We start from the raw sequence: 27,301 nt of genomic DNA on the forward strand, positions 1-27,301 counted from the left end.
GTGTTCTGTTGATCTGTGTCTGTTTTTATGCCAGTTCCATGCTGTTTTGATTACTGTGGCCTTATAGTATAGCTTGATATGAGTTAGCATGATACTTCCAACTTAATTCTTCTTTCTCAATATTGCTGAGGCTATTTGGAGTTTTTTGTGGTTCCATATAAATTTTAGGGATATTTATTCTAGTTCTGTGAATTATACCATTAGTATCTTGGCAGGAATTGCATTGAATCTATAGCTTGCTTTGGGCAGTATGGACATTTTGATGTTCATTTTTCTTGTCCATGAACATGGTATATGCTTCCTCCTATTTGTATCATCTTCAATTTCTTTCTTCAGTGTCTTACAGTTTTTCGAGTACCAGACTTCCACATCTTTGTTAAATTTATTTCTAGGTTTGTATTTTTTTTATGCAATTGTAAATGGGATTGTTTTCTTAGTTTCTCTTTCTTATAGTTCATATTGATGTTTAAAAAACGCAACTGATTTCTGGATATTTATATTGTATCCTGCTACTTTACTGAATTCATTTATCAGTTCTTGTAGGTTCTTGTGTGTGTGTGTGTGTGTGTGTGTGTGTGTGTGTGTAACCTTTAGGGTTCTCTCTATATAGTATCATGTAATCTGCAAATAATGACAATTTTGTTTCTTCCTTTCCAGTTTGGATGCCTTTTACTTCTTTTCTTGTCTGACTGCTGTGGCTAGGACTTCCAGTATTATGCAAATAAGAATGGTGATAGCAGACATCCCTCTTCCTGATCTTAAGGGGACACTTGTAGATTTTGCCCATTGAGAATGATGTTGTCTGTGGCTTTGTCATATATGGACTTTATTATGTTAAGGTATGTTCCCTCTCTTCCCATTATGCTAAGAGTTTTTATCATAAATGGGTGCTGGATTTTATCAAATGCTTTTTCTGCATCTATTGATATGATCATGTGATTTTTATCCTTCATTTTGTTTATATGGTATATTACATTTAATGATTTGTGGCTATTGTACCAAATTTGCATCCCTGGAATAAATCCTACTTGATCATGGTGAATGATTTTTCTAATGTATTGCTGCATCCAGTTATCTAATATTTCGTGGAGGAATTTAGCATGTATGTTTATTAGTGATATTGGCTTATAATTTTTTTCTTTGTACTGTCTTCATCTGGTTTTGGAATTAGGATAATGTTGGCCTCCTAAAAGGAGCTTGGGAGCTTTCCCTCCTCTTGACTTAGCTGGAATAGTTTGAGAAGGATAGGTTTTAGTTTTTCTTTGAATATTTAGTAAAATTCACCTGTGAAGGCATCCAGTCCAGGACTTTTGTTTCTTGGGAGTTTTTTGATTACTCTTTCAATTTCATTAGTTGTAATTGGTCTGTTCAGATTTTCTGAATTTATCCATTTTGTCCAGGTTGTCCAATTTGTTGGCACAGGATTTATACTATTTCCTTATCGTCTTTTGTATTTCTCTGGTGTCAGTTGTTACTTCTCTTTCATTTCTGATCTTATTTTTTTGAGCCCTCTTTTTTTCTTGATGAATCTGGTTAAAGGTTTTTTAACCTTGTTTATCTTTTCAAAGAACCAGCTCTTGGTTTCATTATCTTGGTAATGTTTTTTTAAACTCTATTTTGTTTATTTCTTCTCTCACCTTTATTATTTCCCTTTTTCTACTCACTTCTGGCTTTGTGTTTTTTCTAGTTTCTTAAATGTAAGGTTAGGTTACTTTAGATTTTTCTTGTTTCTTGAGGTAAGCCTGTAATGCTATAAAGTTTCCTCTTAGAACTGTTTTTGCTGTGTTCCATAGGTTTGAGGTTGTGTTTTTATTTCCATTTGTCCCAAGGTATCTTTTCATTTTTCTTTGATCTCATTGTTAACCCATTCATTGTTTAATAACTTGTTATTTAGTCTTCATGTCTGTGTGTACTTTTTCTGTTATTTTCTTGTGAATGATTTCTGGTTTTATGCAGTTGTGGTCAGAGAAGATACTTGATAAGACCTCAGCCTTCTCAAATTTACTGAGACTTGTTTTGAGTCCCAACAATGTGCTCTAACCTAGAAAATGTTCCATGTGCACTTGAAAAGAATGTATATTTTGTTGTTTTGGAGTCAAATACTCTGAAGATATCCATCTGATCTAGTGTGTCATCTAAGGCTACTGCTGTCTTGTTGATTTTCTGTCTGGAACGTCTGTCTATTGATGTCAATGGAGTGTTAAAATCCCTTGCTGTGACTGTATTACTGTTGCTCTTTCCTTTTATGTTCATCAAGATTTGCTTTTTCTCTTTAGGTGTTCCCATGTTGGGTGCATAAATGTTTACAAGGGTTGTATCCTCCTATTGGGTTGTTCCCATTATCATTATGTAGTGTCTTTATTTATCTCTTATTATAACCTTTTTTTTTTTTTAGTTATAGTCTTTGTTTTAAAGTCTATTTTGTCTGAGATAAGTATTGCTACCCCAACCTTTTTAAAATTTCTATTTGCATGAAATATCTTTTTATATCCCTTTTAGTCTGTATGTATCTTTATTTCTGAGATGGGTCTCCTGCAGACAGCATATATATGCATTTTTTTTCCTTATTCATTCAGCTACCCTTTGTCTTTTGATTGGAGCATTTAAGCCATTTACATTTTAAGCGATTATTGGTAACTGCAGATTAATTGCCATTTTATTCTTCATAACTATGTTCCTCTGTTTTTTTTCCCCTTTTTCAAAAAAACCTTTTAACATTTCTTGTAATACTGGTTTGGTGGTAATGAACTACTTTAGCTCTTTATTGTCTGGGAATCTCTTTATTTCTCCATCAATTTTAAATGATAAGTCTTGCTGAGTAAAGTAGTCTTGGTTGTACATCCTAGTTTTTCATCACTTTGAATATTTCATGTCATTCTCTTTTGGACTGAAATGTTTCTGTTGAGAAATCAGGCAGCAGTCTTACAGGAGCGCCCTTGTAGGTGACTAATTGGCTTTTTCTTGCTTTTAAGATTCTCTCTCTCTTTAACCTTCGCCATTTTAATTATAATGTGTCCTTGTGTGGTCCCCTTTGCATTCCTTGTGTTTGTGACTCCCTGAACTTCCTGGACTTGTGTGTGTGTGTGTGTTTGTTTTCCCCCCACCAGGTTAGGGAAGTTTTCAGGCATTGTTTCCTTAATAGGTTTTCAATCCCTTGCTCTCTCTCTTTTCCTTCTAGTACCCATGTGATGTGGATGTTGTTATGCTTCATATTGTCCCAAAGATCCCTTAAACTATCTTCATTTTAAAAAATTCTTTTTACTTTTTACTGTTACCTTATCTTCCTAAATGCTGATTCTATCCTCTGCTTCATCTAATTTGCTATTGACTCCTAGTGTATTCTCCATTTCAGATATTGTATTATTTATTTCTGACTCATTCTTTTTTATGGTTTCTGTGTCCTTTTTTGTGCTGTTGAAGTTCTCACTAAGTTCCTTGAGTATTTTTATAACTATTGTTTTGAACTCTATATCTGGTAATTACTTGCCTCCATTTCATTTATCTCTTTTTCTGGAGATTTCTCTTGTTCTTTCATTTGGGGCATGATTCTTTGTCTCCCCCTTTTGGCTGCCCCTTTGTGTGTGTTTCTATATATTAGTCAGATCTGCTATGACTCCCAGTCTTTGTAGGGTGTCTTATGCAGTGTGTGTCCTGTTGGACCTTGTGGCACAGCCTCCTTGATCACTTGAGCTGGATGCTCCAGGAATGTTCCTTGTGCGGGTTACGTGAGCCCTCCTGTTGTAATTGAGTCTTGATTGCTATTGACTTGTTCACATGTGGAGTTGACCCTTAGGCTGGCTGACTGTGAGGGTCAAACCCCACCACAGTATAAGAACTGCTGTGCAGGTGCTGATCTCACAGAGTGGAGTTTGCCTCAGCACGGTCTGCTGAAATCTCCCTTTGTACCTGCCACTAGTGAGGCTACTTCCATGTTGTCTGTAATGTTGCCTGAAGTTGGCTACTATGTTTGTTGGTTCTGGGGCCTCTTGGGAGGGACTCTGGTGCGGGTCAATGTCCGACACTGCCTGTGACTGGCCTTGAGAAACCTGTTTGGAGGTACAAAGTGATCCCCAGTTTGTAGCTGCTTCTGCTGGGCCTGGGTATGTGTGAAAAGTACCAAGCTGCACAGCATGGCTGGCTTCTACCACCACCAAGCCCGAGGGCAGGTCTGCAGAAGACCCAGGCACCCCACAGTCCATCTCTACCTGTGCCTGCCTGCTGGCTGCCTGTTAAGCTCAATCCCTGAAAGAGCCTCTGGCAGTACTTGAGTTGCATGAGGTAGGTTCTCTGTGAGCCCCCAGGTAGGGGTGGGTGGTGTTCACTGGATTGATAGAGGTTCCAGCTGGGTGCCAGTGTTGGGTCTGAGGCCACTCAATTAAAGTGCCGGTGTATCAAGTCTAGCTGCCACTTGCTGGGTGCCCTCAGACCCTTGTGGTGAGGTGGGGTCTCAGAGTCATCAGGGTGAGGCCAACAGAATTTATCGAGCCCAAACATAGCAAGATTTGGCTGTGTGAAGGAGGGTTCTGCGCTGGTTGAGTGTGCAAGGGGAAAACGGCCCCAGTCTTAGACCTGCACGACTCAGTTTGTTCCAGATTCTTCTGGGAGCCTGACCTCAGCATGGCAGGCCTTCTAGGCCTTTTTCTGCACATCCATTCCAACTCTTATTACTTGTCTTGTTGATAATAGCCATTCCAACATGTGGCTAAAAGTGGGGGTTTGTGGATCTTCAGAAAGGAGAGGTCCTGGTCAGCTTTAGGGAAGGCGGGTGGAGAGGCCCCTGCTCCAGAGCCACACAACTTTGTCCTGGATTCTGCCCAGACCTCCTCGGGAACTGGCCTGCCTCTTCCTGCCCCTACCCCATCCCTTGCTACCAGGAGTTGGGAGCCTGGGCCTTGCGGATCTCCTGTGAGGGGAGGCACCAGACAGGTTTACAGGAAGGCGGGTGGAATAGCCCTTAACGCAAAACCACACAACTCAGTCACTGATACCCTCTGAGTCTGCCCAGAGTGCTGCAGCCAGGCCCAGATAGCTGATTCCTCAGTAGGGCATGAGCTTTGCAGGATGGGGCTATTGCCTTCCTCCAGGCTGATGTCATGAGGAGGGGAGTGCTCCACCCATGAAAGGTAGCCTTTGGGGTGTGGGAGAGAGACTCAGAACAGGGATCCTGGCAGCTGTTCCTTCAGCTTTTTCCCCAGAGCCACAAACCCCAGTCTCTTCTCACACAACACTAGTCTGCTCTGAACTCCCTCGGTGGGAGTCCAGGGTGAGTGGCTGCAAACAAGATTTTGTGTGCTAGCCCTTCAAGAGGATAGCTGTTTCCTTAGCAGACTCCCTTCTCTCCCTAGTGGATCTGTGCTAATTTGCACAGCCAGATGTTACATGCATACTTTTTCTCAGCTCGGTGCACTGGGTTAAGGAGCCCAGTGTGGGGTTGAGGCCCCATGCTTTTCAGGGAGAACCTTTGCAGCTGAGATATCCCTCTGGAATTTCAGCTGTGCTCACAGGAGCGGGCCAGCCCTTTTTGTGCCTCCGCCCTTCCTACCAATCTCAATGTGGCTTCTTCTGTAAATCTTTGGTTATAAGACTCCTGTTGAGCTAGTCTTCCGTTGGTTATTCAGATTGATGGTTCTATACTTAGTTGTAATTCCAGTTTGGTCTTGGGAGGAGGGGAGCGTACCTTCTACCTACTCTGATACCATCTTGGATCTCTCTCAAAAAAATTTTTAAAATTAAGTTTATTGGGATGATAGTCATTAATATAGTTATGTAACTTGTAAGTGTACAATTAATTCTATAGTACATCCTATGTATTTTGCATTATGTGATCACCACCCAAAGTCAGGCCTTCTTCCCTCAACATACATTTGATTCTTTACCTACTTCAATCTCCTGGTAACTCCTCTTCCCCTCTGGTAACAGTGATACTGTGGCCTGTCTGTGAGTGTTTTTGTTTTGTTTGTTCATTTGTTGCTTTCTGTTTTATATCTCACATGTGAGTGAAATTATATTTTTTTTCCTTTTCCATCTGCCTTATTTCTCTTATCATGATAGTCTCAGGATTGATCCAGGTTGTCACAAATGTCAGTATTTCATCTTTTCTTATGGTTGAGTAGTATTCCATTGCATACTTGCGGTACATACCACATCTTTAGCCAGTTATTCATTGAACAACACTTGGTTGTTTTCATGTCTCGGCAACCATGAATAGTGCTGCAGTGAACACAGGGGTACATATATCTTTATAAATGTTTTCAAATTTTTCAAGTAGATACCTACAAGAGGAATTGCTGGGTTATATGGTAGCTCTATGCTTAATTTTTAAGGAACCTTCATAATAATCACTTTCCATAGTGACTGTACCCGTTTACATTCACATCAGCAAACTGTGAATGAGAGTTCCTTTTTCTGCACATCCATTCCAACTCTTATTACTTGTCTTGTTGATAATAGCCATTCTAACATGTATGAGGTGGTATTTCATTGTAGCTTTGATTTGCATTTCCCTTATAGCAAGAGAAGTTGAGCGTCTTTTCATATATCTGTCTGCCATTTGCATATCTTCTTAGGAAAAGTGTTCATGTCCTCTGCCCATTTTTTTAAATTGGATTGTTTGTTTTTGTTGTTGAGTTGTATGAGTTCTTTAGGTATTTTAGATATTAGCCTCTTATTGGAGGTATTGTTTGCAAATATCTTCTCCCATTGGGTTGGTTGTCTTTTTGTTTTGTTGATGGGTTCTTTTGCTGTGCAGAAGCTTTTTAGTTTGATACAGTCCCATTCATTTATTTTTGCTTTTACTTCCCTTGCCTTTGGGATGAAATTCATAAAATCCTCTCTGAGACTGTGGTTCATAAGTTTAGTACTAGCTTTCTTCTATGTATTTTATTGTTTCAGGTCTTATATCTAAGTCTTTGATCCATTTTGTGTTAATTTTTGTGTGTGGTGTTAAATAGCAGTGTAGTTTTATTCTTTTGCATGTGGCTTTCCAATTTCCCCAGCACCATTTATTGAAGAGACTTTATTTTCTCTATTGTATGTTTTTGGTTCCCTGATCAAAAATTAGTTGCCCCCATACATGTGGGTTTACTTCTGATCTCTCAGTTCTGTTCCATTGGTCTGTATGTCTGTTTTTCTGCCAGTACCATATAGTTTTGGTTATTGCAGCTTTCTAGTATAATTTGCAGTTAGGGAGTGTGATGCTGCCACTAAGTTGTTCTTTTTATAGATGACAGTATGGAAGAGAAAGAGAGGAAATGAAGCAAAGCTGGACCAGGATCCAATTTTCCCTATGAGCCTCCCTCTTGTTTTCTTAATTAAGTAATGTCTTATATCACCTGCTTTTTTTCACATACATGAAATATATATGTATATATTCATATATAATATATAAATATATAATGCAGGATTTTTTTTTAAGTGACTTAAACATTTTCCTCCCCTTATGACTTTGATACAGGTTCTCCACATATGATTCTACTTGCCAAATTGCACAAGAGATTGCTGAGAAAATTCAACAACGAAACCACTATGAAAGAAATGGTGAAAACACAACCAAGGTGAGACCAGGAGGGACTTAGTAGTTGAAATGACTTGTTTGAGCTTTGAGGCCTGAAAACCCTTCTATTTATGAGGGTGTACGTGTGTGGGGGTATGTGTGTGTACATGCATGTATGCATGTATGATGGCTTATATGCTTATGTTTGTTGGATTGACATTATGACCAAACAGTTGATCATTAACCACTAAGGCTAATTGAAGCTTGACATCTCTTTCATTTCTTCTGTTTTACTTTAAAGGTTTCTAACAATTTTAGTCTAGTTCTAGGGTTGGCACACTTTCCCTCCAGATAATATATCTTTGCGGGACCAGAGGCGATGTCCTCATTTCTTTGAGTATACATTCTCACCAAAAGAATAAATCCGTTTTACATGTTACATTTAAAAATGTGAAAATTGATTTTTTTTCTTTGTCTTATGCTATCCTTTTATTTTTGTTTCTGTTTATATTCATTTTTAGGGTTTACTTCCCCCCACCTTTTTAATATAATTTTAAATATGTAAAACATTTAAACTGATAAAAAAGCAAAATTTATATGCAAAGCTACACTCAAAGTTTTATTCTTGTCTCACACTTTTTCACCCCTTTTTCACCTACTTCTTTTAAGTAACTATTTTCATTAATTTCTGATTTATTCTTCCTGTATTACTTTTTTGCAGAAATAAGTGTGTGTGTGTCTTCTCTTCTTTTTAAACAAAATGCTTTCTTTTAGCTTTTAAAAAAATTAAATCATAGAAATTTCTCCATATTAATTCATTAGGGCTGTATAGTATTCTAGTGTGTAAATGTACCATAGATCATTTAATCTGTCTTCTAAGGATGGGTGTGTAGATTGTTTCCAATCTTTGCCCTTGTAAATAATGCTACAATAAATAGCTTTGTGCTTTTTTCCGTTGTATTTGTGGCAGTGTCTTTCATGGGCAAATTCTCAGAACCAAGGCATATGTGATTTTTTTTTCCTTGTTGCCAAATTTATTTCCTCCGGGGTTGGCCCTTTTGACGCCCCTGCCAACGATGTGAGAGTGTCTGTGTCTTCAGAGGCTGGCCAATGGGGTGCTGTCATTCTTCCCGATTTTTGCCTATCTGATAAGCAACATATAATATTTCAGTGTAGTTTTAATTAGGAATTTTCATATTATGATTCATGTGAAGTGTATGTTTTCAGATGCTTAGGCAGTATTTTTAATATATATATATTTTCTGTTAACTGACTTCTTATCTTTTGCCCATATTTCTTTTGGATTGTTGGTCTTTTAGTCTTCAAGAGTTCCTTGTATATTAGCGAGATTAGTTGTTTGTTATGTATGGTGACTGTTTCCTTTCCTTTGTCAGGTGCTGTTTAACTTTGCTTATGGAATCTACTGTCATGTGAATACGTTGTTTTTTAAAAAGAAGTTCACTGTCAGTCTTTGACTGGTTCTCTGTTTCACTCATAGCTTTTGTATTTGCAGGGTTACAAGGCATTTATTCCTGTTTTCTTCTAGTAAATGTATGGTTTGATTTTTGGTACATTTAGATCTCCGATCCATTTAACCAGAATCATCTTCCTGGGCAGTTAGATTATTTCTAATTATAAATGTGTTTTCAGTGTGGCTAGATTATTGCCCAGATTAGAGTAAGTTCCTCAATGTATGCTTTCTGGATTTAGGTTATATAAAATTCCAGGGCAGCCTTTTGGGGGGGGAAATTTATATATACATATATATATTTATATACTTATATTTCTATACCATTTCTGATTATCTTTTTAAAATCTCTGTTAGTTGAAAGTATATAATAGTTTACTATGCATTTTTTTATTCCTTTTGTTACTAAACGTTTTTTTGTATATTTTCTGAGTATTTGTATTTCATCCTTTTGGAATTGACTGTGTATATGTGTGTATATGTGTGTGTGTGTGTGTGTGTGTGTGTGTATCCTTAACCTAATTTATTGTTTCTTAACTTTAAAGTGTTCTGCATATATATGTTAACTATATTAAGCCCTGATTTTGTGAATGAAGTTTTTAAATTTAAATTTAAATATGTACTTGTTTTTAAATTTTATTTGAAATTATCAGTATTTTTATTTGTGGTGTTTTCTTATAGAGGAAGGGCAGATAATGCTTAGAAAGGTTTTTTACACCTGAGGCTAATATAATATTTTATGTCAACTGTAATTGAAATATTTAAAAAAATTGGAAAAAGGTCTTTCACACTCAGACATTATATAAATATTTTTCCTAATTGAAAACTTTTTTGAATTTTTATAAGAGTTTGAGCCAAACTGTCCCCATAGACCAGGGAGCAAAATAGCAAATGCTTTGGAGAATAACAGTTTTACAGCTTTTTAAATTTATTTGAAATTAAGGCTTGGACGGAAGGAAGATTGAAGAAAGCAAGGTGGGGATTGGATTATAGGATAGTTAACAAGATTATTTGCTCTCCTGGGGGTTAATACCTGCTTCCAGGGGTATTACTTGTGATTTTTCAAAGATGTGTTAACTCAGACACACAAGAACAATGGACAGGACTTGCTTAAAACCTTTCACAAAAGAAATTTTAGGGCCAGGGGATGACTATTCACCATGACCTACCTGCCTAGTTAGTAATTTATGATCACATCGCCCTGTGAGGTTACTTTCCTTAGAACTGCTTTTTGTCATCCTCAGTTCTCCCTTTTGGTCATAAATTGATTTGAAGTATGCATTGACAATCAGCCTTTTGGTCGCATAGTGTGGCCTCATCTTGTTGACCATTGAGGATGGAGCAATGCTGTTACCATGGGATCTGAGTGGAAGCCTAATTTTTCCCACAAAATTTAGGGTAGATAAATGGAAGGCAGTCATGCCTTCTGGCCTTCAGTGTGAAAAAACACTCTGGATCAGTTTTATTCTGTGAATTGCCATGATCCGAGTTTTGCCTTCTGTCTCATTTTCTGTATTTGGCATTTGTCTATTTACGTAAGCTATACAAAGAGTATTAACAGTTATCTAATACATGTTCAGTAATCAAAAACTGTTGCATTATATAGAAAAAACAAAGAACAAGTATAGTTATTATTATGACTAGTGTCATTAGCAGACAGGTAAAGACAAACAATTGGTTTCTGAGTTCAACGTCGATATTCAGCCTTCTTGATGTCTTTGGATAACTGTCTACTTCTGATGTCTACCTTAAGCATTTCTTAAATTTTTATTTTTTTAAACACAAATCTTTATAAAATTTGAGTTTTATTTTGGTGTATTATTGGCTTCTGGTGTTTTCCCCATTTGCTAAATTATTAATTACCTTCCCCTCCAACATATGAAATATTTTGTATTTTATTCACTGGATTTTTACACAAACGCACTGCTTCTGAACTTCCTGTTCTGTTGCACTAATGAAGCTGTTGGTAACTGCCAACATCATACTCTTGTAGTTTTTTTTTCCTATAAAGATTTAATATCCGATTGCTTAATGCCCCCTTTTTTACACCTATTCATGAATTTTCTATATATTGTTTCATTGACCCTTCTTTTAGAGTGATTTTTGATAGCTTCATTAAAAGAGTTTTCTGCTGTGCCTCAGATTGCCACCTTCTCTCCTATAAAATAACTCCAAATGGGATTTTGAATAAATGTATAGTATATTTATAGGTTACATTGGAGAGCATTGACATTTTTATAATATTGAGTGTTTTTCCTTTTATTCATTCCTTTAGCAGTATATCCTGAAGTTACTATATGCCAGGGACCGTGCTAGATAATTTTTATATTTAGTTGATATTGTTAATGAAGTTTAAAAATAATAATTAAAAAATTCTGCCTAGCTATTACTGAATTTAGGAATGCCCTTGATTTTTTTCATTTTATGATTGATTAGCACAGTGAAATCTTTTTCTGTTTCTAGTAATCTTTGATTTGAATCTCTTAACTTTTCCAAATAGACTATTAATAATCTGCAAATAATGATAATTTTATCTCCTTTCTATTCCTTATGTATTTCTTTAACTTATCTTATTGCATTGGTTAGAACTTCTAGGCCAAAGTTAAATATTGTTGCAGTTAAGGCAGTATTGTTCCATTCATAGTTTTCTCACTTTGTTTTGTTTTTAATTAATTTCCCCCATGCTATATTAATCATATGTGTATTCTGTTTTCAATCATTAACACTGTTAGCTTTATTATATTTTCTAACATCAAATTATTCTTAAATTACTAGAGTATATTTTACGTGGTGATGGCATATTGTAATTTTTAATTTAATTATGAATTTGCTTTGCTAATGTAAAAAGACTTTTACATTTATAATCCTTAATGGAGATTGGCATGTGGTTTCCTTTTTTCCATTATCCCTGTCAGTGCTTGTTATTAGGGTGTACTAGCTCAAAATACTAATTTAGGCATTCCTTCTAAAGTTTCTGTTAAATTATGATAATGGATTTTTCCTGGTTATAAAAGTAATCATTTTCTTATAATTATTATAAAATCCCACTACTTAGAGATAACCATCCTTGCCATTTTGAAGTATTTAGTTCCTGGATTATTCTTTACTTGTGTGGGTGACATACTGTTTTATGATTTGATTTTTTTTCCTTTTAATTATGATGGATATCCTTCTATGTTAACAAATTAACAAATTTAGATTTTAGTCATACTTTTTAATGGCTACATACTCTTTCATCTCATGAATGTGTTTGGTCTAATTTTGTAGACTCTTTAGGCTGTGTGCGTGCGTGTGTGTGTTTATGTTTTGCTTTTCTACTTGTTCGTTTAGCTCTTTACTTCTTGAATGAGGAGAAATCCTCTCTCCTTGATTTTCCCCCATAAGCTTTGTGGGTGGTTTTTCTATGGTTTCCAGAGGTATTAGAATAGTTAAGGTTAGAGTTTTCTTGGCTGTTGATGTCTTTTTTTTAAAAATCCTCACCTGAGGATATGATTTTTATTGATTTTTTAGAGAGAGGAAGAGGTAGGGGAGGGGGGAGAGAGGAAAAACATCCATGTGAGAGAAATACTGATCTGTTGCTTCCTCTGTGTGCCCTGGCCGGGGATTGAACCCACAGCCTTCTGGGGTACAGGACAACGCTTCAACAAACTGAGCCACCCAGCCAGGGCTGTTGATACCTTTGAGGGTTGCTTCATGTGTGTAGCCTTTGGTCAGTTTCTGGTGTTCTGCTGTTCATCTAAGGCAGGAGTCCCTGCTCCCATTGTAGTTGTATAATTGCTACTTTTAACAAGATAGCAAATGATACTTGTGATTAGTATGTCTTTTTAAACGTATCTCTCATTTCCTTCATGGCTGACTATGTTTAGTTTACATGGGCAATTTTATTTTTCATATTTCTAAGTTTCTGAGAATCTCTCTCCCCACCCCTCCTTCATCCTTTAATGTAGCACTTAGAGTCACAAACAAAGATTTCCTCTGGGTTTGTAGAATGATTGGAAAAAATTCACACAACCCTGGAAAATGAGGGATATATGGGTAACATTCCTTTTGTATATAAAGCACACACAGCAATAAAACCTTTAAGTGAGTTATAAGTGCACCGGCGTGTTTAGAGAACACTGGTGGGGATGGCAGTGGCCCCTGCCATCTTGTCGTCTGAAGCGGGGGGCGGGGCGGGGGGTGACGGGGAGCGTGTTATGCGTTTCTCACCGGGGAGAGTGAAGCCTGGGGAACGGTGTCCGGCATGGCTTCACGGGAGACAGGATCAGAGGGTCGATTCTCAGGAGACAGACTTCAGTAGACGGCGAGAGCAAAGTGACGGTTTCCAGTCAATGTCTGTGTTCAGGTCTGGAGTCACTTACCACCTGGTCAGGCTGTAGAGTGCCCATTAAGATTCCTTTGACCCTGAGCTTGTCCTTGGGCGGCTGACTGAGTGTCTCTTCAGTCCTTCCTTGATTGACTCATAGTACTTAAAGTAGTGTTTATGTGATACTTTTAGTAGATTCCATCCCTCTGGACCAGCATACTTAGGATGTGTTCTTTTCTTTTCAGCTTACGGTGACAATCAGAGCTTTGTTGCAGAATCTGAAGGAAAAGATCGCCCTTTTGAAGGACTTATTGCTAAGAGCTGTGTCAACACATCAGATGTATCCATGTAAACATTTCCACCTCTTTTCTAGAGTGGGAGGAAAAACAGTCGTATTTTAAGAAAGGAAGGAATCTGGGCCACCCAGATTTTTCCACAGCTTGAGGAAGACCTGGTTTCCAAAATATTGCCTATAATCTTGATTTCTATTTTAAGTGTCTGTTACATGTGTTACAGTGAATATGCTGGCGAAGCAAGACAGACTGAGGGAATGGACTTATTTGGGTGTAACCTTTACAGTGCAGGGAGCTAGTGCTGTCAGCGCCTTATCCACACAGAGCCCTGCACTGCCCCGTCTAGGCTGCCTTGGAGGTGGTTAGCCACCGCTCCAGTCGGAACACTTCCACGGTTCTCCTGAGCTGTGATTCCGCTTCTGGAGTTTCCAGAATTTTGAGTGATCCATTTTATTTTCTGAGAGGCCAATACCAATAGAAACCATACATTTTTTTCCCCCTGTTTATGTAAATTATTGAGATGTACTTGTTCGCATTAAGATTCTTCCACAGTGTAGCGTACGGACGCTGCCTCGGGCACGGGCTTGGGTATTGCGGGGGGTGGGGGGTGGCGCCATTGATTGAAGAAATTTGTGTCATTAGTTCAACCTTCCACCAACACTGTCAAGTGTTAAAACATTGTTTTTAGAAATTCATAATCCGATCAATTTAGCAAAATATATGTGACCTAATAACTAAACAAATCCTTTAAACCTGAGTTTATATTGGTTTGAAAACTGACCTCAAATCATTTCATTTTTTTTAAATTGTCAGTAGCTCATACTCAAATCCCAAATTTTAGTATCTCAGGAAATAGTTGTTGCTGCCCACTTTTATTTATTTATTTATCTATTTATCTATTTATTTATTTATTTATCTTCACCCGGGGACAATTTTTCATTGCTTTTAGAGAGAGAGGGAGAGAGGGAGAGAAACACTGTTGTCAGAGAGAAACGTGGGCTGCCTCTTGTGGACCCCGACCAGGAATCAAACCTACAACCCTTCTGTTTGCAGGATGACACCCAACCAACTGAGCCATACTGGCGAGGGCACTGGCCCCTTTTGAATATGGAGAAATGTAAGAATATAGTTTCTTAGATAAAACATAGAAAATGTTTTAAAAAGTATTTTTCTCTACATGTAACCCCTTACGTCACCAGGGAGGTTGATTTAGATTAGGTGCAGGCCCTGGCTGGTGTGGCCCAGTGGATGGAGCGCCGGCCTGCGAACCAGAAGGCTGCCAGTTCGGTTTCCAGTCAGGGCACATGCCCGGGTTGCAGGCCAGGTTCCCAGTAGGGGCATGAGAGAGGCAACTAATCAATGTTTCTCTCCCTCTCTTTCTCTCTGCCTTCCCCACCTCTAAAAATAAATAAATAAATAAAATCTTTAAAAAAGTAGATTAGGTGCATGATTTTCCAAATATTCAGTTATTGGCCCACTGAGGTTTCAAAAAAAGTTTAATTTCAACAAGCAAGAGGAACCTTATTTTTAATACAATTGGAATATTCCTGATACATTTAGTTTTTAACTTTACCCTCCATGTGGGATCATTTATTACTGCACAGTTAGTCTCTTGTAATAAGAGTTTTTATTTCATCAAAATCAACAAGTGAGGTCTAATATATAGACCTCAAGTAGTTTCAGATTGGTAGGGCCATTTTTTCCACTTTTACTACTAGGTATTAGGAAGTCTGCACATGAAGTCAAGGTGTATAAATTCATTTTATTGTTACCTAAACCACATGTATTAGAAAGGTAACCAAGTATTGTTACACATTGCAATATTAACAACTATGTATTTGCTAACTTCCATTAAGGTAACTGATTATTAGTCATCTTACAATACTTATGTGCTAAATATATAGGGCACAAAAGATACAAATTAAGAACTTTTACTCTTTTCTAGTAATAATTATAATAACTATCAATTAATAATTATAACTGAGGAGGACCTGGTTTCCAAAATATTGCCTATAATCCTGATAGGTAGTTATTAATTATAGAGAGCACTAAGCACTCCACAATAATAATTGACTGTATTCTTCTACATTCTTGCAGCCTGACCATCTTTTTTTTTTTATCTGACCATCTTTTGAAGTCTCATAGACTTTGGTGTTGTGGTGATCTCAGAATTAAACACTAAGCGTTTTAAATACCAAACAAAATTATTGAATATGTTATGAAAATATTTAAGGACATTAATGTGGATAGTTTAGAATTTCCTAGGAGAAATCAAAACCTCAACTGGAATATAATAGCTTTCTTTTTAAAATCCTATGTGTTTTTTCAAACAATTATGTCTATTTCTATTGGATTGGAAACCAATACTAAAGATGAAATTCAGATGATCCACCCCATGGGGGCGCTCCAAACCTTTGTATTTTCAGGGAGGCTAGTTTCTGTTGATAGAATGAAGAGATAATTTCTATGTAATGAAGGCCACTTTTTAATTTTCTTCCTGCCCCACCCTCTACATCTTCCCTTCCCCTGACCTTCCTCTTCCCAGAGATTTTAAACAATTTTGTGGCAACTATCCCTGGATTCCAGATCTGTCAGATAGCAGCTTGTCAGTCCTAATAACCTCACATTGGTTGGTTGGTTGGTTGATTGGTTGGTTGGTTCCCTCCCTTCCTTACAAAAACTGTATTGAGGCCAGGTCAGACCTTGCACCCCAAGTCACTGATGGAGCTGGAAAGAGAGTCCAGTCTTCCTGCAGAGGAGTTTTTTCACCGAGGAGAGGAATCTTTGAGATCTTAAGCAGCTTGCTGTGGACCCCACAGCTGGGACGTGGAAGGCGAAGGTCCAAGCGCAGGGCTGTCTGGCCCCAAAGCCAGTTGTTTAAAAGCTGCATTCTACTTTAGCAGAAATAATACAATCAGCTGTCACTTGGCATGCCTTCAACTAGAATTCCCTGGTAATTGGCATGCTGCTGTAGGGCCAAGACAAATCCTGTTTATAGTGCAGCTCCTCAGTACCCTCCTTAATCATCAGAAAGATTAAACAGTGCTCACTGTGGTTTATTAGGTATACTTTATGATGCTGTAATTCTTAGAAAATTTTTTGTCCATAAATCGCCAATAGAGTGACTTTTTAATCCTTTTTTTGAGGCATAATTAATGTTGGGTGACCTTTTCCATGTGAATATTTGAATGCCACATTTCCTTACTATGTCGGGTAGTTGAGAGTTTATGGTACTTTGCTGAGTAAATTTATGCCCTTCTACATTCATGAAGCTTTCCAAAGAACACTAGGAGTTGCTCGAAAGATAAGTCCTATGAAAATACTCTCCAAACAATTAAATTCATGGAGTTTAGGCACAAGATGTTATTGCTCTTTCTTGAAAAAAGTATTTTTCTCCTGGCAAGAATCAATGTGAAATTAAAACGAAGGTTCTGTGCTTTTGAACAGTTAGTTTGCAATTCATAAGCCAGAGTCCTGCAGCCAGAGAGTTTAAAATGGCTGAAAAGCATGAACTCTATTCCCAGGGCTTCTTTGAGACGGGAATGCCGACTGCCTTGCCAGTTGGGAAAAGGTGTGTGCTACGTGAGGCTATGTGTGAAATGTCAGGTAGCATTACAGTTATTCATAGGACCGGCTCTCGGTGAAGCTTGGGTGTTCAAAGGCAGCATCTTTGCTACTTTAAAGAGAATTTTAAAATGTCTTTACAAAGAGATTCAGTATCAAAAGGTATTTTGGTGTCTTGGGAGAAGTTCTGTAGAATAATTTAAAAAATCTGTGAATAGCCCTGGCTGGTGTGGCTCAGTGGATTGTGTGCCGGCCTGCGAACCAAGGGGTCACTGGTTTGATTCCCAGTCAGGGCACATGCCTGGGTAGCGGGCCAGGTCTCCGGTGGCGGGGCGTGTGAGAATCAACCACACATGGATGTTCCTCTCCCTTCCCTCCCTTCTCTCTAAAAATAAATAGATAAAATATTTTTTAAAAAAATCTATGAATAACTTTTCTCCACTTTCTATTATTTTAGGAAAACAAAGATAGGTAGATAGAGAGGTAGATGGAGAGATAGATGCAGCAATCTCCTTATAACAAACTTGAATATCTGTAGGCATGGAGAGGCTAACTGAACAGATTTCAGTGACAGCCCCTCGTGGCTCCGATGGAAGTGAAGTGGCCCTCAAACCCTGTACTTGTCCATGCCAGTTTACACTGGTGCCTCGTAGTGGGAGAAGAATAAAGACAAGATCATGTTTATGTCAGCAGAAATTTTTTGATTTATAATCTGTTGCATAGTTCTAGTTTTTAATGTTAAAATCTCCTTGTTTTTCACCATGATAGTAAAAACAGTTTGTTGTGATTATTTTTGAATAGCCATACATGGCAAAATATGTAATTGGTAAGTTTATATAAGTCTCCCTTCTCCCCCGGTTTTTTTGGAAATGTTTCTGCTCTATGAAGTCCAAACATCAGGGCGCTGTTGGTGTAGTGGGAACAACACTGGCTTTGGAACCAGACTGAACTGAGATTGAGGCCCCCTCCGCCATGCCCTCAGGGCCAAAGAGCAGCTCAGCCTTCCTTGACTTCCTTTCATTCTGTCCAGTAGGAATAATTATACTCTGTGAGGCTGTTGTGAAAGTTGAACAAAATATGTTTAAAGCACCTCACAGGACTAGACCCCCTGTATGGTGGGTGTTGAATAAAAGATATCAACACTTATACTGGGTAACTTTGGATAAGTTACTTAATCTCTGCGTGCCTTGTTTTTCTTATCTGTGAGAAAAAGGGATAACTAAAGTACACCAGGTTTATAGGATTGTTGTGAGGTTTAAATTATATGCATAGGAGGTGCTTTGCATATAATAAGCCTTCTTTGAGGATTAGCTGCTACTTATTATTTTATGATTGTAAAAGTTACAGCTACCATTGAAAATACACATAGTCCTTCCTTATGGAGTTTATAATCACATAAGGAGGTTAAATCATAGTACACAGATAATGATAGTATTAAAATAGTACTTGCAAAATGTGATCAGTGCTTTGAGGAAGACCTCTACATAACAGATATTCAGTAGAGATTGTTTAAAAAGAAAGAAAAAGGTGGAATGCTTTGTGAGCCAGAATAATCTGGTCTCTAGGAGCCTACACAGTCTTCTGCAGTTCTGTGATGGCACCGGGAAGGGTTTATCTGCAAACTTCCTTCTCCAGAGCAATTAATTGACAAGTAAGCCTTGCCTAAATTCTTAAGCTTTCTACAGAATAAAGAGAAAACCCGGGAGCTGGAGTCGGGGTGTGGGCATCCTGTGGGTCCACCCCATCTTCACTGCCCTTCGTCTTAGGGGCAAGGTGCCTCCCAGGTTATGCAGAGAGGCGGGGCTTCAGAACATCCGTAGGAGCTGCTGGTAATAGGAGCTGCTGGTAATATGAAATCAGCCTGCTCTCATCGCAACCTTACGTCTCATCCTAGCTGATGGAAGTGTGCTGTGGCAGTCAGAGCTTCATTTCCCACGTCTGTGTGTTCTCTGACCTTCCTGGGTTACTCATCTTGCTGATGGAAGAGGAGACCCCAGCACTGGCCACTGCCTGAGTGCCCTGTTTTCTCGACCTTCCTCACCCTGTCACCACGCCCCCAGCTGCCGTGAGTGTACATACATGCAGTGTGATCATTGCCGGGGTGATTCTTCAACCTCTTGTTAACAACATCCCCTGCCCCCAATCTCCTTATGCTCTCTGTTCTCTGAACAGATTACAAATAAAGAGGTAGAATATTCCCAGTGGGTATTGGTTGGTTTTCCCAGATTTACAGGAAGTTTCTGGGAATATGCTTTTTTTTAAAAAATTGATTTTAGAGAGAGAGGAAAGGAGTCGGGGGAGGGGTGAGAGAGAGACATCAATTACTTGTGCATTCATGGGCTGATTCTTGTATGTTCCAGGACGGGGAGCTCAAACTTGCACCCTTGGCGTATCAGGATGATGCTCTAACCAACTGAGCTACTGGCCAAGGCCAGAATATTCTGAATTAGTATTACCAGTATTGTTACTGATACTGTTTTTAACGGGATGCTTAGAGGTGGCCAAATGAAGTGAGCAGTGCTGGGAGCTGCAGGGTGGAGAAGTCCTGGAACACGGTGGTTGAGCCCCGCGCAAAATGGTGGGGAAGCCACGCTCTGGAGCAGAAAGAGCTACTCGAGCCCCTCCCTGCTGTGACCAGCCAGGTGACAGCCCCGCTGGGCCCCAGTTTCCTGGGGAGGAGAACAAGAGCGTTGGGTCAGGGGACCTGTAAGACCTCTTCTAGCGTTACCTGGCTGCGATCCTGTTCTTTAGTTACTAATCTATAAAACACAATCACCAAGTTTTACTGCTCTTGTAACTGATGTTCTCTAATTACATTACTCCATTCTTAACTAGTTTAAATCTGTACCTGTCTGCTAAATTCTAAAACTTGTCTGTATTGTTTTTATTATTAAAAGCATTTTCTTCCTACACACTTCTTTTTGTTAGTTTTTACCAGTGACTCTGCTCTCTTTTCCTCATCCCCATCCTATCCTGTCTCATCGTTCACAGTTAACAATGTTGATGGTCGGTACCTGTCACCCTCGGCTTCGTTGGGCATGAACACACACACACACACACACACTCACAAATCTTTTGAACTAAAAGTATTATACTATGCATATGGTTTTGAAATGTGTTTTTATTAATTAGCATACAACAGAATCAAACAATACAAACAATAGTCAAAAAAATAAGTCTCCCTCACACCGTGAATTCCTAGCTCCTCCTTCTTAGAGAAAGTTATTTGCATATCCTTCCAGAGGTTTTTCTCTGTATATATGAACATATAGATGGCTCTCTGATTTTTTTTTTAATGCAGTGGGAATGTACTATTTACTATTTAGCTCTTTGCTGCTGCTACTACTTTTTTGAATTTTAATTTTTTGTTTTAACACTGCATTTTGCAGATTATTCCATATCAAATAATTCATGTAAGGATGTAGCAAATGCTCAGAAATGTTAATTATCATCATCATTAGTACACAAGGAGCTTCTTTGGACTTTTGGAGTCTGCAAAACATTCCATTGTGCAGATGCGCCAGTTCCTTATTGAACTTTTAGGCTGTTTCCAGTATTTAGCTATTATAAATAATACTGCAGTGAATACCTTCCTTTCTGGGTCTCTGTATAGATGTGTGAATATATTTGCAGAAGATATTCCTGTTGAAAGAATGTGGCATTTAAATTCTGTTAGATATTTGGAAGGCAGTCTGGCAGTTGATTGAACCTGTTTACATTCCTGCCAGGAATGTCTGAGGGTGCCTCATTCCTCCGCTCCTTCCCCTCCTTCCGGAACGCCTCGCCAGCAGTTCCCTACCGCATAGGTGAGGTTGATGTATCATTTCAATTTGCATTTCTTTTACTAATGAGTGTTTCTCCTTTGAGTAGAGTTATTAGTGTTTTTTTTCTGTGCTCTGTTATGTCTTTTGCCTTTCTAAATTTGCCACTATTAATTTGTAACTTGTAATTTTTTGCAGATATTTAAAACTTTTATAAAGCAAGATTTATCTTTACTTTCATGCCTGTAGGTTTTCAATCTAGAAAGATTTTTACTACTTCAGGATTACCAAAAAAGTTCTCCTATGTCTTCTTCTAAGGATACTCTTGTAATTTTACTTTATATGGTTAAATCCTTGAGCCAGTTAAATCTGTGTTTAATTGTAATATTGGATTATAGTTGAGTTTATGTTTGCTGGGTTGGTTGGATGCTGAAAACCACAGGTTACCAGAGTAGGTTGAGCATAGTATTGTGATGTAATTAAGTTTCCAAAATTTAAAATTCCCATTTTGTTCTGTATAATTCATGTTATAGCTTCTGTCATTTCGTTTTTGTTTTTGAGGAATTTCTTTTAGACAGAAGAAAAGTCTTATCTTTTACTGACAATTTACCACTTATTTGAAGCACATCAATATTTACAGTTGATGTTGCATTGATCAGAAGGCTAATATTTGACTCTTTTATTAATACAGGAGTACTTAAGCCGACTGTTTCTTAGTTACAGTTGTTACTTCGTGGTTTCTAAGATGGGGAACTTAGTGACTGTAGTCGAGGAGGAAATGGAAAAGCAGTGGTAGTAATTTTACTCAGAAAAGCATGGCATTCTGAAATGTTGAGAGAATTAATTTATTATTATTTTTTTTAATATCTAAAGCCACTAATACTGCTTAGATATAGTGGTTTGGAAAATTTATGATTTCTCTAACTACTCTCTATTACTGCAGACTTTTTTTTTTTTTACAGGTTTATTTACTATTTTACTGACTAGCCAACTCTTTATATTCAAAATTTGCAAGAAAGGTTGTCTATTCACTGGGCTGCAGATTTTCCATCCAGGGAATGGCCATGCTGCTGCTTGTTTCTGCCAATTCCTCAGGACTTGGGGAGCCTAAATTTAGTGATCGCTAGCCCTCTTTGAAAAGAAAAGTATCTATAAATCCAAAGCAGCAGGCTCACTAACGTCTTACTAGAACGAGGTCATTGTGGCCAAAGCCATCTTGAATCACCAGTGTTTCAGCTCAATAAAACAAAGGCCATTCAATAAAAAAGTAAAAGGCAGATGTAAAAGTAAAAGTAAAACCCAACATGTTGAGATGGCTTTTTTTTGTGCTGGTTTTTTATGTCTTGTGTCAGATACATCCTTTCAAAGTGTTCATTAGCTTTCTCCACTTGTTCTCTTTTTGGCAGAAGTTTTCTCCATAAACATTTCCTTTGTTTTAGTTTTTACTTTTATTTTTTAATTTTTAAAAAAGATTTTATTCATTTATTTTTAGAGAGAGGGGAAAGGAGGGAGAAAGAGAGGAAGAGAAACATTGATGAGCAAGGGAAACATTGATCAGTTGCCACTTGCACCAGACATGGATCCTGACTGGGAATTGAACCTGTGACCTTTAAATTTGCAGGACAATGCCCAACTCACTGAGCCACACCAGTCAGGGCTCCTTTGTTTTGTTTATTTAAAACACATATAGACACACACATACTCGGCCTAGAACTCATGTAGTTTGCTTCAAGAAAGCTAGTAGATAAAACTTTGGATTTAATCTTTGTTTATTTTTTTAACCATAATTTATGAATTGTGCTGGAAAAGAGGTTGGAGTTTATCTTGCGTTACACAGAAAGAAACCCATCCAAGACGTGAAATAACTGGTTTAAGATCATAGATAGTGGTCAAAATAGGACTAACAGATGTTGGTTTCCTAGTCTCGCATGCATAGTAGATTAACAGATTAAAATATGAGTGTCTCTTTGCAGTTCTCTTCAAAGATCATGCAGCATTTTTAAACAATAAAATGATGGTAACAACTGTTAGAATCTGTTGCACTTTACAAAGTGTATTACAGGTGTTAATAGGTGTTAACATGGAAGAAAGAGGGTAATATAGGTACATTTTTTTTCTTTTTCTTTTTTTTTTTTTTAACAGTATTTAGCATAGTGATATCTAGGAAAACAACCTTGGCCTTTGACAGCTAAAGCTCAAAACCTAAGTACTCACTGAGTCATATTGTCCTGCTGGACAGGGGGAAAGTCATATTTACTTCCCGTATTTCTCATGAAGGAACCTGTGTGGCAGGTCCATGTCAGGGAGTGTAGCCACCCTGCAATGGTTCTATCCAAGGCCTTTCCCGAAGGACTGAGCAAGAGAAGAAGGTGGGAAGTTCAGATCTCCTCTGCATGGGATTGGTCAGAGTCTGTAACAGTCACACAGACTCGAAGAGCTCACTTCATAACGTGGCAGGTAAAATGAGGCACTTCAGCCGCTGTTGAACCTTAACGAGATGTCTGCAGAACCCAGCTCGAAGGGGACCGAAGACAGAGCCTATTGGATGACCTTGTAACTCGAGAGAGACTACTTCTGGCATCCTTTAAGAACGAGGGTGCAGAACCAGACCTCATCAGGTATGACGTTTTCATTTCCAGGGATTACATGGTGGGTGACATTTTATTTGCAGAGTACAGCTGTTTCCTGAATGGCTTCCTTCCTTTAATCAGTAAAAGATATTCTGTTCATTTGTCATATCTATTCGATTTAGTTTTCATTAATTTTCTAAGTTTAGTAAACTGGGTGTGTTCAGCTGAGTCCGTCTCAGAGGAAGGACATTTAGGTAGAACACGGGCGAAGTCAGAAAATTTCCTTTGCATTCCTTGGTTGAGCTTTCCACTGTTAGCAGCCTTTTGAACTCCTGAAAACACGTACTTATATGGGAAAATGTTTTTGTTTTTTTATTTGCAAATGGCACCTTGAAAAAAATGGGTCCTCGTAAGATTTCAGCCTGTGGCTCGGGGAGGCGGAGTGCGGCCGTCGGGTTCTCCCCACTGCTGTCGGCCAGGGAGTGATTCCCGCTGGACGGCCCAGAGGAGCGGTCCGGCTTTCCCAGACTGAGGTTAATGAACCATAAAGTGTTACTCGTCAGAGTTGGCCTCCCCCTGCTTCCAGAGCTCCCTAAATACCGCTGTGGGAACACTCACAGAAGGAAGTGAGCTTAGGATAGAAGCTCCCTCTTCCCCACCAAGGATGATGCTGTCGTTGCGGAGAGGCAGCTTGTTGCCGTTAGTTCCCAGTTAGGGATAGTGACGTCCCAAGGGCAGTCGTTCTGATCCTTGGCCACACATTACCAGGTCGCGCCTCAGACAATTAAGTTAGAGTGGGCGTGGGGCGTAGGGGTCCCTCCGGTTGGACAGCCATGCAGCCCTGGGACAAGCTGAAGAGGAGGAGCTCCCTGTGGGTCCCGGTCTTCTCAGGAGCGTGGGGCCCAAGGTTTTTAGAGAGAGATTATGGAATCTAGGAAGCTAGGTGAACTCTTCAGCCCTTTCTGTGGAGAAAAAACCGAGGAGCCAGTGAGGCAGGAGCTGTGTCCTGGGCAGGGTGTGTAAACCCCACAGAGGCCTGCCCTGGGCCTGCGGTTTGCGCATTGCCCTGGCGGCCTGTGGTCCCTCGGATGCAGGCGGGAAGGAAGTGGATGGTGCGAACCTGGGGCTGGTGAAGTCGGGCAGGTGACTGAGGGGGTTCAAGGCGAAAAGAGAGTACCGGCTGTCAAGGGCGGTCTTTGCACTGGACAAAGCGGTCTTTTCTAGTCCCGAAATTAAAGGCTTACTCAGCAGGGGGAGCAGGTTTCCTGAGGGAGTAGTGACTGCGACTGCGTAGGGAGGTGATGGCCAGGGCGGGGAGAAACCGTTTAAATCCTTTGTAGTTTTTGTAGTGGTGGAGGTGGTCGTAAAGTTAAACAGTAAGGATGGCCATTTGATAAGAGTCTGCTATGTCAGGCCTTGCTTATTGCTCTTCATGTGTCACTTGATGATGTTGAAGGAGCCAGCTTATGCACGAGGTGTGTGTGGTCCTTTTGTTGTTTTGGCCCCCTCTTGCTTCTCACCCCTCTCCTTTTTTTTCTGTCCCCCCACCCCCATGGTAGTCTCAGCATCCTTGCCATTTGAAGTGCGGCCTGCATATGAGTAGTGTTAGGGTCACCTGGGAGCGTGCTAGGAATGCGGAATCTCAGAACCCGCCGCTCCCCCCACCCCCAGCTCTACTGAGTCTGTATTTTAACAAGATGCTCAGGTGATATGAATGCACCAAACATACAGTTTGAGAAATACTGCTGCATATCATTTGTTCTTAATTGTGGCACTTTGCTTTAGAATCACTTAAGAGGCCTATAGGAACTAAGAAAAGAAGAAAGAGAAAAGAAAAGAAATACAAGAGTGTGGACCATATACTTGCAGCGCCTGAGCTAGGAGTCCTGTGAGAGGCCCGGGTAGCAGCAGTGCTGGGGACACCCCTCAGGTGGTGGTCACAGCGGCAGGGTAGAACCTTGGCTTCCTGGCGTGGTGCACGTGATGAGAGCTAATGGCCGTGTCTGCTCTTTGTTTTCTATGCGCCGGGCACTGTGCTAAGCTCTCAAAGGGACTTTGCGCAGGAGATCTTTATAACACCCCTATTTTACCGGAGAAAAATGGAGGCTCAGAGGAGTCAAGTTACTCGCACAGGCTCTAAAGCCAGTCAGTCTCAGGGAATTTCCCCCAGATCTGTGTGTCTTCACGTGTGCCCTCCACCCTGGCCCCGTAAAGAACTGGACCAGCCGTGGGAAGGACTCAGCTCTGCTGCTTACTAGTCACTCAGTCATCAGGCTTGAAAACCATTGACCTTAAAATGGGTAACTGTGTTCTGCCTCCTTTTCTCTCTTGTTTGGACCGGACGAGGTGATTGTGTGAAAGGCTTTGTAAGCTCTTAACCTTTACCAATGTAAGCTGTTATTCCTGGACATTGTTCAGGGTAGGAGGGGGTCCCAGGGGTTCATGCTGTCTCCTTTGTTTCCAGGAAACCTCCTGTCCTTCCTCTCTCACCCCCTGAGTGCTCAAGAGGGACCTGGCCTCCCTGGCCAGTCTCGTTCCATGTTCTGCGCCTGGCCCTCTGCCCTCCCGTCTGCCCCTTCCAGATCTGATTGTGTCCCCTTTCCTCAGTGCCCACCTTGCTGCTTGTTCTGTTAGTAAAGAGTCACACATTCATTCTCACAAGGTAGTCATGGCTGGCAGTGACTTACCTTCTGGTGGTATTTTAGCGTAAGGCTCCTTGAGTCCACAGTAAATTAATTGAGGGGAGAAGTTGGGGGGATATGGCAGGCTGCTAGCAGAGGTGTTTGGGACGCAGGGGCCTGTGGTGACCTCTGAAGTCCTGCCACTAGGACCGCCCCAGGCCCTGTGTTTCAGGCCGGTGCACTCCGTGGGCCTGCAGCTGTTACCTGAGCAACAGTTGGGGTGGGATGGGGACAAGACCCGACTGAGGAGAAGCTACGAAGCAGTGATCCAAGTCCTGAGGGATGGAAGTAATTCAGGAAACTCGCCAGGCTTTTGTACAAGTTCCGACATGAGACCGAGGGAAGCATGTGTATTGTTGCATCTTTTTTTGTTCAGGAATGGAAATCTAGAGTAGTTGAGAACAACCTTCCAGAAGAATCCTGTTTAAAAGTAGGTAAGCACTGGAGAGTAGAACTGACTGCTGAGGAGCGACGGAGAAGGTAAAAATGGACATACAGACAGAGATGGTCTGTTCCAGGTGGCATGGAGCCAGGCCAAGAGCGAGAAACTAATGTGGCAGCTAGATCCCAATCACCACGAAGAAAGTAAATTATTGCAGATAAAAAGGAGGGAAGAGAAAGGTAGGTGACCTGGAAGGTGGATTATTGGTGAATCCGTATTGGCCTAGGATTTCTTTAGACCCACTGTACCCACCCTAACAGGAATAGATCTCTACATATCTGCCTGTATTGGTTTCCTAGAGCTGCTGTAACAAACTGTACCGAAGACTTGGTGGCTTAAACAACAGAAATGTATTTTCTCACAGTTCTGGAGCCTAGAAGTCCAAGATCAAGGTGTCAGCAGTAGGGTCGGTTCTTTCTGAGGTCCATGACATAAGGAGCTGTTCCAGGCCTCTCCCCTTAGCTTGTAGAGGTCTCCTTGTCTTCACATGGTCATTTCTGTGTGAGTCTGTGTCCACATTCCCTCTTCTTATAAAGATACCAGTCATATGAATTAGGGCTTATTCTAACTTAATTACCTCTTTAAAGAACCTCTCTCCAGTATTGTCATGTTCTGAGGTCTTGGAGGTTAGGACTTGAACAAATGAATTTTTGTGGGGACACAGTTCAGCCCATAACTGTCCAAAAAGTTCAGATTCTATAGACATTCCAGCAGAATCGGGTTA

At 39.7% G+C, this 27,301-nt stretch overlaps 1 protein-coding gene across 1 annotated transcript in view; it reads left to right on the top strand.

Moving 5' to 3' along the window:
• Positions 1-27,301, top strand: part of STX8 (syntaxin 8) — a 242,399-nt gene that overhangs the window by 5,370 nt on the left and 209,728 nt on the right. The window contains exons 2-4 of the mRNA XM_054571252.1: positions 7,454-7,553; positions 13,512-13,606; positions 23,392-23,502. Of these exons, the coding sequence (XP_054427227.1) occupies positions 7,454-7,553; positions 13,512-13,606; positions 23,392-23,502 (306 nt within the window). The remainder of the gene's footprint in view (positions 1-7,453; positions 7,554-13,511; positions 13,607-23,391; positions 23,503-27,301) is intronic.

This window comes from Pteronotus mesoamericanus, unplaced genomic scaffold, assembly GCF_021234165.1.
Source record: "Pteronotus mesoamericanus isolate MK-2021 breed Mesoamerican mustached bat unplaced genomic scaffold, CSHL_Meso_final contig_22, whole genome shotgun sequence".
Taxonomy (NCBI): domain Eukaryota; kingdom Metazoa; phylum Chordata; class Mammalia; order Chiroptera; family Mormoopidae; genus Pteronotus; species Pteronotus mesoamericanus.